The sequence below is a fragment of the Episyrphus balteatus genome, chromosome 2, assembly GCF_945859705.1.
Source record: "Episyrphus balteatus chromosome 2, idEpiBalt1.1, whole genome shotgun sequence".
In the NCBI taxonomy this organism is placed as follows: Eukaryota; Metazoa; Arthropoda; class Insecta; order Diptera; family Syrphidae; genus Episyrphus; species Episyrphus balteatus.
This window is the reverse complement of record NC_079135.1, coordinates 90428081-90441482: the sequence shown is the minus strand read 5'-3', so window position 1 is coordinate 90441482 and position 13402 is coordinate 90428081. Positions and strand designations below refer to the sequence as shown.

Genomic DNA, 13402 nt, shown 5'->3' with positions numbered 1-13402 from the left:
AAAATATAATTTAAATTTTTGAAAAAAAAAAAAATTAATTTATTTTTTTACAGCAAAAATTGAAATTATCCCTTTTTGAAACAAAATGTCGTTGGACATGCTTTCTTCTTCTTTGTGGAATTTTTTTAAAACAAAAGAGACGCTATAGTGCTAGCCCTTGGCCACTAATACACTGCTATATATATATATATATATACACTTTCTGCATATATTGATATATATAAACTCGCTATATAGAAGAGATGTCGTGTAAAAAGAAGAAACAAGAAAACGGAACGATGATGGAAATATAAAAAAAAAAAACATGCAATATCCAACCGGAGTGGTGCTGTACAGAGAAGAGTGTATACCCTTCTGTTCTCTCTCTTCTTCGTCTCTTTGTCCTATCTACCTATGTATGGTGATATATAAATATATGTATACCGATATAAATATATATATACTCCTATATAGGAACAATTTATATAGAACCACCACTCTTCTGTGTACCGTCGACGTCGTGTCGTTTTGCCCAGTAATTGAACACACTCACAACTCACACTTTGTCAGACTATCTCTTCTCTGGTACGTTACGTACGCCAATACTACCAACCAACCGAAGAAGATAACGAACGAGATAAAAATTTAACTGAATTTAAAATAAAAAAAAAAAATTGCAAAAGAAAAAAAAATTAATTAATTAACGTCAGGAATTAATTTTAGAGTAGGGTTTCTTTTTAGGGTATTTATGAACACATCCGCCAGGACCTTAATTTAATTCAAGTTAATTAAAAAAAAAAACTGCAGTTATGAACACATCCCCGCTACACCATTTTTTGTTTCAACCAACGAAAAAAAAAAAGGTTGCATTCGAACGCACCACAAGAAAAAAGAGAAGAACACAGAGGAACACAAACCAAAAAAAAACAACCAAAAAAAAAAAATCGATTTATATTGTACACTTTAGTACGAAAATATCTCATTGATTCGCGGAAATCGGTTTTCATCTATTTTTAAAAATGTAAACAAGAAAAAATGCGTTTTGTTTTGATTTGAACAAGAAGATTACCCCGATGATGATGATGTTGCGGCAACACGATAAAATATATCAAAAAAACATATAATGCGAGCGAGAACGAAAGGAAAAATATACGAACCAAAAAAAAAAAAAACAGAAATAAAAAAAAGAAAACACGTACGACATCAAATACACTTTGAAGTAATTAAATTCATTATAGTAAACATCGTGTCGTGAAATACAAAAAAAAAAAACGGGCTACTCTCTAACACGCGGTCTCTAGATTATGGAGCGTTATTATATTCCTTTGGCTGAATTGTGGAATATAGAGGTAGAGAGATATATGGTGCTCTCGTTTGCTGACTTGACTGACAACGAATAACCATAATATAATATAAATAGTAAGTGCGACGCGGTGGCAGATAAATCGTTTTATTTTATTTCTTTTTCTATTTTTTTTTTGTTGTATTGAGAGGAAAAAAGAAACAAGAAAGAAATAAGTTCCAGTGAGAGCCTCTATTTATCTCTTTCTATCAAATTGTTCCGTTTTTTTTTTCTCAATTTCAGATGTCTCTTTTTAATTTTTATTTTACTCAAAAAATTATCTCAAATAAAATGGAGATAATTTTTAAAAAATTCAGCAATATGAAATGCACATTGAGGAGAATTATCACTCATAGAAAAATATAAAAATACACTCAATATTTCTGCTCACCTGAGAAATAATTTTTTTTGTATGTGAAATTTGGCAACAGGGATATAATTTTATATGCAATCATACAACAAGGGGAGTCAGAAAGAGAAAATCGAGAAAAAGAATGTTTTTTTTCTGATTGTAGTATATGCTCACTCATTCATACACACATATATTTATTTAATTTTCGACCGGTTTTGAAGGCTGTTGGTATAAGAGGGACGCGCTAGACATACACTCAAATACACAAGTCAGTCAGACGACAAGAGACGAAAGAGGAATGGCAGAAAAACTGGTGAGGATGGAGATAGATAGATATAGAAAAGAGCTAGAGTGTATGTGTGTGTTGGTTTGTGTGAATGTTTGCATGCAGCCAAGTGAAAAATATACTGCGCTGGCAAAAAACACCAATACTCTCTCACACTCTTCTTTATATATAGAATTTTGTGTCGTGTACGTATTTTATTTTTTTTTTAATTTTGTTGAAATTTTCCTTCCTTTTTTTGCTTTTGAAAGCTGCGCAATTGAACGAAATATCTTTGTCTTTTGCTTTCCGCTTCGATTTTTTCAGAATGCGAGGTGAACGAATTTTGGTGCATATACATTTGTAATATATATATAAATGACATGAAAATGTGGTTGTGCAGCAGCATAGAGCCAGAGGAGAAATATAAAAGTGTTGCAGTTTGAATTTTAATTTAAGTTTTCCTTCAGTACTTCTTAGTACTGCCAGGTGGAAAGGTTCGATTTGATTCTGTCGAATTTTCTAAAAGGATTTAACGAAAATTATAATTCTACGTCTTCTCAAGGTGATTGTTTTTTAAGTTTAAAAAAGTTACAAAATTATAGATTGGTATTAATATTGCAAACAAAAAACATGTCTCTGTCTTATAATTGCTCAAAACTAAGCCAAAACATGAATCTTTTCGTTTCGTAGTGTACCTTAAATCTCGTTTCTATTAAAAGTAGATAAACCAAAGATCAATGAGAAGATGAAATAAACTTTTTCAACTTTGACTATCCTTTGTTATTTTTTAATTAAATAAAATGCGTTAGAAAAGAACTGCCACATGGAACTGCGTACAGAAAAGGGTACCTACCTAGTAATTTAGTAATTTGCCTAGAAACGACAAGACTAAAAAAACTTCAATGGGCATTTTTAAATCTATTTTTAATTAGTTTTTAAACTTAGGTATAAAATAAAGCAATAAACTAGCTCATCACCATTCAAAGGATATTTATGAGATTAATTTGCAACTCCCTAAAAACTCAAATAAATACCTACAATAACCTCCTATATTTATGGGCAATGAAAACTTTATTACCTACAGACTGAAGGAAATTTTTACAATAACTTCAAAAACTACCTGTCTTAGGGACGAATCGGTTTCAATGATGGCTGTGCCGAAAAAATCTTCAGAAACGATATGATTAAACAGTTCCACTCAAACTTGTGTTAGGTGACCGACAAAATTCTTCGTACGATGTATAAATACCTCTTAAATTGAGTATATTAAATATTTATGGTTTCGGTTATATTTTTCTTAATATGTATTCATAATTGTTTCCTTTATTTAAATATTTCAGTTACATACTTAATTCTCTTTTAAGGAGCTGATGTTTTATCTATTGTACGAAGAATTATGTCGGCCAGTGTACAATCAAGCGCATGGTAAAAAGTTATTAAAACTAGGTATAGATATTTTTCGTGAAACTTGTTTTTAATTCTTGCGTAGATAGTTCTATATAAGGACTTATAGTTCCTTAAAAGCTTGGCACCACTTTATACAACTTATTCATCTTCTCATATAATAAACAACTCTTCGCAAATTTTGCATACATTAAACAAGAAAAAAAAATATAAAGTGAAGAATCCTTTTTTTAAATATTCCATCGGTTTTGGTAAAAATATTATACTAACAAATAGTTTTTTTTACTTTTGTTTCAAGTGGTCCCAAACTTTTGACAGCGGGTGTATTTTCTGATTGTTATTAAAATACAGGGATGCCGTATTTTTATGGAGGGACTTTCTCATTTATGTATGCCTTGAAAACTACGAATTTATTTCAATAACTTTTTCAAGAATAAAAGAATATATGTATGCCAAAAATCAATTCATAAATTTATGCTTGGTAATTTATTCATTAAAAAAGAATACTAAATAAACAAAGAGGTAAAGATCTGACATCCCTATTGCAATCACAATGTAGGCCAAATTGAATTGTCATCCAAAACTAGGTATAAAGTTTTTGTAAAGTATCCCGACTTCTTCCTTCGATTTGTACGTTAAAATTTGTTTGTATGCAATATTCCCCGTAACAAAAATAAAAGTTAGGGTTAGCATTAGCACCCTAATCCTCTGAAGAAGATATGCATGTATTTGTTTTTTGTATCCTCATCGAATTTTTGTACAAATGTGGATAGTGTTATTGCAATAATAAGGAATCAGGAAAGTGCGTTCCATTGGAGGTCGCTAATAAAGTAGAGAAGTTTACCACCGCCAACAGCCGAAAGAACCCGGCAATAGAGGTGTTTTATAGGTAAAGACCAACAGATTATAAAGTTGCTGCGAATTAGTTCATATGTACATATGTATATCAAAGATTTTGAATGAAAGAACAACTTGCGTGTATTGCTAAGTTAAAATCTTGGAATTATAGCTGTTTCACGGGGAGGAATCTGATCATCAGACTCCTTTTAGTGGTGCTATATCACTTTATGTTCAATTAATTTTAAAAACACTTCCACATCCGATAGGGATATTTGATCATTTCTCATACTTTCATACTGCTCTATTTAGCGAAATTCCATGTTAAGGAACTTTTATGAATTTTTGTATTTTGCATGAAGACTTTGACAACATATCCTTAAGATTTACATAATATGTATTTTTTTTCTTTTTTTTTACAAAAAATATGACATGTTTCAAATTTTTAAAGAGTGAGGATGAAATCCTCTCAAAGAAAGAAAAATTGTCCAAAAGACACCAAAAGCTTTGAATACAAAAATGGTTACTTTTTCAATTATACTTTTTCAGTTCTACGAGGACTGTCAAATTTACATGTCATTGTCTAGTTGAAACTGAAGGTTTAAAATACCTAAATCAATTTTAAAATTCAATCAATATGTAGGTATATCTCAGAAGTAAGTTAAATTTAAGTCAAATTGTAAATAGCAAGTTCAATAAAAATAAATTACTAAAATTTGAATTTGTTAATTTCTTTATAGGCAAAAAAGTAAATTATTATTAAATTATTTTGAAAAAATAGTTTTTAGCATAAAATCCGATCACTTTGGAAACTTGTTCCAACCATTTAATGTCATTCTAAGGTTCATATTCATTGCTGCGAAGGCAAATGGAGCTTAGGAGGTGTCGGAATTTCGGATTGGTAGGAAAATAGATGATGTTTGAAATTATTACAGGAAAAGTTTGTATAGGGAAGGAAAGAATGTTAAGTTCCAAAGTTTCAGAGACTTGGTTTGCTTGCCAAGCACGGTATTAAACTCGCTGAATTGGGTGGAATTTCGCCTCCAAAATTTAACTTTGCTTGCAAACAAAAACATAAATCAGGCCAGAAACAAATATCGAAAAAGAACCTATTTTTGACAGAAGTGACACCAGACGGACTATTATCATCTCAAGAGCACTGTTGATGTTGGTCCAGTGTTGCCTTAACTCTTCCAACCATGGAACTTTAGTTCTCCAGGCCATATTTGAAATTTTTCCAAAGGCATGTCTCCAAAAAAAATTTACAAATTATCAGAGAACTTAATAAAACAGCTGGATTTCAATACCCTCCTATTAAGAAACAATCGTCACCTTTTTCAAAATAAATACCTAATAAAAATGAAATTTTGCTAAAAAAAAAACTTGCAGGGTTGTCTCAATTTTATAGGTATTTCCCACAAAAAAAAAAAAAACCTATTGCTATGAGCATGGATACTAAACTCCCTAACATATCTACCAATACATGTGTGTATGTGTACTCAGTAGTCAGTACCCACCTACTATATCCATTTCCAAATAAACTGACCCACGAACATAATAAGGTAATATAAATTTACACTACGGTTGAATAGGCAAAAAAAAAAAAAAAAAACAGGCAAGTAGGGTACCCATCTAATTTAGGGGGCGATAAATACCTACATACGTGTTCCTACGTCAAATTAATGTTTTCATGAAAAAATACCTATCTCTATTAAGGACAAAAAATCATCATAATTCAACCTACCTACTCATAAAAAAAAGTTAAATTATTCTTATTAAACACATTCCAATCTTCTCTTATTTAATTTATACACTAAGCTAGAAGAAACAAAAAATTGGCGCGAAATTTAATTCCAATATGAAATCAAATAACTTACGCCGTGTCGTCAGTCAGTAACAAAAAAAAAAGGAAAAAAAAAATAAATAAATAAACGGAAATTTATAAGATTATTGCGAGTCGGAGTAGCCTACTGTACCTTTCCATAAGTAAAAAAGAAACAGACAGAAAACATATTTACACAAAAACAAAAAAAAAAATTAAAGAGAACTGAAAAATTTAAGAGAATTTTTTCTCTAACATACATATTGTGAAAGAGAAACAAACATAACTAACCAACCAATATTTATATGAAAATTCAACAAAATTTTAAAGAAATTCTAATTTCTTGTAAAAATGTAATCATAATAAATAAATTTTTCTTAAAACTTCAGATAAATTAGATTTTCTTTACCAATCACTATGCAAAAAATAATTATGTATGAGAAAAAAAAAATATACTCTCTTTCTACTCTCCATTACAATACAATGCATACACAATTCTCTCTCTAGATTTCTCTTGTATTGTATACGTTGCATAAAATTTATAAAAGACACACATACAAATTTAAAGAAAAATAAAAACAAAAATAAAAAAAAAAAACATAGAAAATCTTCTATGTACTAGGTATGTGTGAATTTTTCTTCATATTGCCAATGTTTCTGTTTTTTATTTTTTTTTTTTTTACAAATAAAAGTAATAAAATAATTTGTTGTTACATTCAAACATTTTTCTTAAAACTATTACATTTACATAAACCATGACGCGCTTTTTATACAAAAAAAAAAAACCAACTATTCAAGAACTTGGTTTCCCCATCAATACACACAAATGTAACCATGCGATGTTTTTTTTTTTTTCCTACATAGCATCCGCCATTACTTTTGTGTAATTTTCCGATGAGAGCATTTTTCGTTGGTATCCATTGTTTTATTTTAGTTATTTTTTTTTATTTATTTATTTTCACTTACTTTTTTACAAATTAGCAGTTATTTGTATTTAAAAAACATGTCGGAGCAAATAATTATTAATTTTTTAGCAGTTGGCGGCACTCGCTTGCCAAACACATTTTTCAACAAACATTTTCAAATAAAATTTTATTATAATTAAATTGTGTATAAAAAAAAAACTAAGTATTACATTATTTCCGTTTTACATTGCATCACAAAAAAAATAAAATATAATTAAATTACTTTTTATTTTTATTTATTTATTTTCTTTTCACTTTGCAAATACACAAACATACAAAAATTTAATATTGTCCCGTCTTATTGCCGTCACCCCACCCACCCCCATCCCATAAAAAATAGGCGTGGCGGCGTGCGGGGTTTTCGCATATTTTTTTCATTTCTTATTTTATTTTTACTTCATTAATTTTATAACAAAAAAAAAAAGTCTCACTATTTTGTTTGAATTTGCAAAGTTCTATAAAATCATCAAATCCCAACAAATCGAAATAAATATCGCGATGAACATAAAAAAAATGTAGTAAAAACAAATAAAAAAAAATATACACAAAAGAAAAAGGAAAAAAAAAAACTTACCTGAATCTGATGAAAATGCTCCATGTAGATAACCAAATAATGTATACGGCCAACGTTGAGAAGAAAAAATTTTATATTATATTACGGCGGCTTTAGCTTGCACCAAGTTGTATGAGAAGAACTCCACACACTACTCTTTTGTGCCGTCGTCGTTTGTCCCGTGTCTCGTGTGTATTTTTCTTTTCTTTCTTTTCAAGCTAGAATGTAGTTGTATAGAGTGTAGACTGAACGAATGGGCAAATATATACACACACACACCAACACAAAAGAAAATACAAAAACAATTTTCTCACACTTCAATTTTATATTAGGTATAATTCAGCAGGGAAGAAAATCGAATTTGACTTAAAAAAAAAAGAAACGCTAAAGAGAAAAACGCAAAAAAGAGACAAAACTTTAAAACCGCACAACGATTTTTTTTCTTTTTGTATTTATTTATCTTTTCTTGTTATTTCTTCTTTTATGTTTTATATATATAAAAATTCAAGGGATTTTCTGGTCTAGATGTCTGATGGGTCAAAAATTTTATACTTTTTTAAGAGAAACTTGCTTGTTCAGAGTAAAATTTTACACACAAACAACAAAAAAAATTTTATATTTTTTGCTGATGTTGAGCACTGGTGCAAAATTTTGTTTGGTAAAGGTTTGAACTGAACGCACTTTAATATTATGACGAGAGGATAATAATAGAGGACAACTGAGTTCGACGGAGTTTCTTCCACAATGCCACAGTGGGATAACTACGAATTCGTGTATACGTGTTTGGCTGGCTTTTTGAGTAGAGTAGCAGAGCAAAGTAGAGAAAACCAAAAGACCAAACGACGTACGTTTTTGTTCGTTCGATGATTCGTCGTTGGGCCAAACTATACACAGCACCACTATGTTTTGTTGTTGGTAGGTTCAAACTGCTGCAATAGAGGAGTACATATGTAGTTGATGGTGCGTTCTGTTCGTTTATGGCGGAGCGACGGCGTTAGGTATGTTTTTTTTTTTTTTTTGTATCAATGTAGTGGTGTGAGTTTTTGGGGATGTTTTTGTTTTCGTTATTTTCAAATTGGAATATTTTCTAGCTTGTATATATGTATATTGTATAAGATATGTGTATGCACAAAAACGCTAACAATACACACCTTCAAAGCAAAAAAAAAGCACTTTTTATATACGAAATGAAGAAAATATATCTCTGATGATGCAAAAGCCAAATAATTTCCCGGGGAACTCCAACTTGAAAACTTGGAAGTTTCAGTATATTGGGGTATTTGTGTTTATATAGCCTTTTGCACAATATAAAAATGGAAGACAAAATATAATAAATCGCGCGCCTTTCACTTTTTTTTTTTGTTGAAGAATGTTTAAGCAATCGTTATTGATTTTGTTGAAATGTTTTTTTCAAAATTGTTCACAGAAATTTGCATAAAATGTATGACAAAACTTATTTCACACAGAACAAATTTATTTGTTTTCAAAATTGCAATAAGAGAATATGAGATGCAAACAAACCTTATTCCTTTGAGTAAAATCAAAACACACACAAAAAATTGAGAATATGATTTCTTTCGTTTTTTTTGGTATCTGAATTGCAAGATAAAAAAGAATGGCGTCGAGAATTAATATATATCTGAGGGGGACGGATATATTGATTTGTGTATTTTTATTTGCGCAGTAGTTTTACAGTTCAGGTTAAAATAGATAAAAGCCAAGATGCCACTTTGTTGTTTTTTTTTTAAAAGGATTGACTAATTTTGAATTGTGTTTATTTTTTTGTAAAATAGGAGTTTACAGATTTTTAAGGCTTGGCCACACTGGAGGGTATGCGGTAGCGGTACGGGTAGCGGTGAGGGTACTTGTATGAAAAAAATTAAAAACTGACACATCAACGTTCAGGTGTGGAATTTTTTTAGTACAAATATCGTTACCGCATACCCTCCGGTGTGGCCAAGCCTTTAAAGGCTTGGCCACACTGGAGGGTATGCGGTAGCGGTACGGGTAGCGGTGAGGGTACTTGTATGAAAAAAATTCCAAACTGACACATCAACGTTCAGGTGTGGAATTTTTTTAGTACAAATATCGTTACCGCTATACCGCATACCCTCCGGTGTGGCCAAGCCTTAAGGCTTGGCCACACCGGAGGGTATGCGGTAGCGGTAGAGGTAACGGTACTTGTATGAAAAAAATTCCAAACTGACATATCAACGTTCAGATGTGGAATTTTTTTCATACAAATATCGTTACCGCTACCCGTACCTCTACCGCATACCCTCCGGTGTGGCCAAGCCTTTAAAGAAGAAACAAAGGCTGAATTCATTAATGCAAAAATTTGCATCCAAAATGTTTCTGGTGCAAACGGGATGCTTTATAGGTAGGGTAGTATTTGCTTTCCATTTAAAAAGTTGTGATGCAAAAGCAGTGATGCGTTTGTGAATTCACCCATATTTTAATGTGTTTAACCCAAATCCTGGAATAACCTGTTTCAACGAAAAATGTTTGAACATCAACATCGTTGGCTTATTCCTTTGACCCAGGCCCATCAACGCACAGTACGCACAACGCACTTTATATAATTTGTAGTAGGTAAATAATTGAATCAAAATGTTAAAATGAGTGACATTTTTTGTTTTTCGTTTTAAAAACACAAGTTTAGTAAAATGCGACTGGTCTTGTATCACATTTACAATGGGCCATATTCATAGACACTGTCTAATAGCCTGGTTTCACTAGAGCCCAAATCAGGTAATTACGCAAATTATCTCATTTCGAATGTCGTCAAATCGTATAGAAAAGAAATTGAATTTGAAATCTAACAGACCTAGTTTGCGAAATTATCTCTTTGGGCTGTAGTGAAAACAGGCTATAAGCCGCTTCTAAGAAAGACTATTCAAATAACATTGGATAAACCCCAGTAGTGTCTCAGATAAACTGGGGTTAAAAACTGACTTATGAATTTGCCCAAATGGTACTTGACAAGTTGCATCGCCGGTGCTGCTATGAGGCCAAGAAGACCGAAAGGGAAGAAAAGAAGAAAGAATTTGAATCCTATATGGCTATATGGGATTCGATATTTTCGAATAAAGCCTGGTACGCTGCTTGCGCTAAATTTTAGCTGAGATAAAATTCCCATACAAGTTATGGATAACTTGTATGGGATCCATTTTATCTCGGCTAAAAATTTTCGATAATTTGTATGGGAGCTAAAATTTAGCGCGAGCAGCGTACCAGGCTTAAAGGCTTAACTACATACACCACTTTTTGAAAAAGTACAAAAGTAATTATATAAGGGGTATTCACGATGCAAATGGTCTTGTATCGTTGTAAAAGTGCAAAAGTGTAACATTTTCTTAAAATAAAACAACAAAATATGCAGACTACAATTTTTTTTTACACTTTTACGATGCAAATGGTCTTGTATCGTTGTAAAAGTGCAAAAGTGTAACATTTTCTTAAAATAAAACAACAAAATATGCAGACTACAATTTTTTTTACACTTTTACACTTATGCTATATTGCAAAAATAAAATATAATGGTGCAAAATCTGCTGTTGTAGTTGTAGTAGTAGAAAAACAAAATTTAGCAATTTTACACCTTTTTGTTGCACCGGATCGTGAATACCCCTATTGTTTTTAACCTATTAAAAAAAAAAAACAAATAAACAACATTTAATAAGATAATTTAATTAAATGTAGGTAGTTGAAAAAGATTTGCTTTAACTTTCAGCATTGTTTTTCCTTTTTTTTGGCTTTGGTTTAAATTTACAGTTATGTGTTTTTTTTTTCTGAAATGATATATAATTTTAAAGTACTAAATACAACCTTAGTACGCTTTTTCAGAGATATCACCATTATGTGTGATTTTTCACTATTTCACTTTTTGCACGAACTTTTTTAATGTAGTTAAGCCTCCCGACAAACAATTTTGGTTCTATAAAGCTTTACAGATGCAATTGTTGCTTCTGTAAAGCATTATAGAAGCAAATTGTTAGTAGGGCTAATAGCCTATTTTCATTACATTTATGATTGATGGTATCAATTAAAAACCCATCTGTTTTCCTGATCGCTATAACCAGCCCCAACGAAGAAATATCGAATTCAAAACAAGAAAGTTTTTTTTTTGGAAAAAATGGAGATCATTCAGTGCACCCTGCGTAAAAATTTTCTATTTAAAAAATATCCCATAAAATAAATTTCCTTCCGAAATTTTATGTCTAGGTCAGCTATTACATGAAGCCTCAAGAGGCGCGCCTCTTTTCAAAACTAATGAGTGCAAAAGAGAAAGAAGATCAAACAAAAAATTATCCGACCGGAGAGTCGTGGGCCAAAATTCTGAGACTCTTTTTTGACGTTTCTTTTTCCACTCTTTCTTTTTTCAACATTTCCTTTCATTTATTTTTGCTTCTTGGTGGAATACAACAACAACAATACTTAAATCAAAAGAGAAATGTCAAATTTGAGTCTTTGACTCAAGAGGCATCGTGTAATAGTACGCGCCTCACAGAAAGATTATCAAAAGAAAATTCGAAAAAAGAGTCAAGCCTCTTGAGGCTTCATGTAATAGCTGACTAGCAAATTTCTACTATTGGGCTTTTAAGCAATCTGTCTTTGTCTTTTTCCTTTCTATCATAACTGTTTATTAAAGAAGAACAAGAAAAAAACAACCAATCAAATCAAATCAATTCTGAGGAAAACAAACGCATACTGAATAAAACATACGCCACTTTTCCTCAGAATTGAAATGTCAAGATTTTTTTTCTGTTTTTTTTTTTCCTTGAAACTGACGTTTGGCTTAAAAGCCCAATATGGCCTGTCTGTCAATTTTTTTTGTAATTTCCTAAGAATAAGAAGTACAGGAATGGGCGTTTAAAGAAACCAGTGCGGCATTTTTTTCATTTTTACAAAGTAGTGTTAGTTACACAAACACATGTGCATTGAACAAGGGACGGTGTGCAGAAAGATGGTTATTCGCAAGGCGCAACGCATTAACTACACTGACTTAAAAGTGTAAAAGTACTTAAGTGAAAATTTTCAAACATATTTCTGGATGGAAAACTTAAAAAAAGCTTAATTTTTTGATCTAAAAAACAATTTATATACTCTTTTTCACATTAAACTTGCGCTAGCGAGAAAAAAAATAACAAATGGAGAGAAAAATTTCACACAAGGGCGCCCGGCGGTTGCAGCGTCTTACCATCACCAAACAAAAATAAATACACCCCTGTTTGAGAGATTTTCAATTTGACAGCTGTGGATTGAAAAAAATCCAAGTAAAAAGGACACTTTTATTTTAACAAATTTTATTATTTTTATGACTTAATTCTACCAGAAAACAATTCTTAATTATTCTACGATAATCTATTTATATGAATAAATTCACTTTACATACATTTATGTTGCAAATAAAGTGTATTCACATGTGACAGGAAAGGGTCTCTTAAAGGTTATAAAAATATCTTTTGCACAATTTTACACAGCAATACATTATTGTTTTTATTGTTTTATTTGTTTTTTATTAACTAAAACTTATTTTCTCACTATTTAATTCTATAAAAGTTTTTGCAATTGTGTTAAAGAATGATTATAAAGGGTTTTTGAATTTGAATTACACTTTGGTTTTAATTCTATCACACACCAGAATGGCTCGAATGACAGCGTTGAATTTATTTTTGACAGTTTTTTTTTTTTTTCCACGCTATCCTACACTATAAAAGTGTTATACACCCATTCCTGTACTTCTTATTCTTAGGTATTTTCATAAATTTTGGAGATCATTCAGTGCACCCTGTGTAAAAATTTCCTACTTAATTAAAAATATCCCATAAAATAAATATCCTTCCGTAGTCCTATGTCTAGCAAATTTCTACTCTGTGGTAA

The 13402-nt window shown here is 30.8% G+C and overlaps 1 protein-coding gene across 4 annotated transcripts in view; it reads right to left on the bottom strand.

Moving 5' to 3' along the window:
• LOC129910066 (high mobility group protein DSP1) overlaps positions 1-8578 on the bottom strand; it is a 44542-nt gene extending 35964 nt beyond the window's left edge. Inside the window, exon 1 of one of the 4 annotated variants that reach the window (XM_055987319.1) lies at positions 7541-8578. In XM_055987319.1, the coding sequence (XP_055843294.1) occupies positions 7541-7564 (24 nt within the window). In that variant the 5' untranslated portion in view covers positions 7565-8578. Of the gene's footprint in view, positions 1-51; positions 154-1048; positions 1383-7540 lie in introns of those variants that run through there. The other 3 variants (XM_055987314.1, XM_055987317.1, XM_055987315.1) reach the window with 3 other exon arrangements.
• Between the last annotated feature and the right edge of the window lie 4824 nt (positions 8579-13402).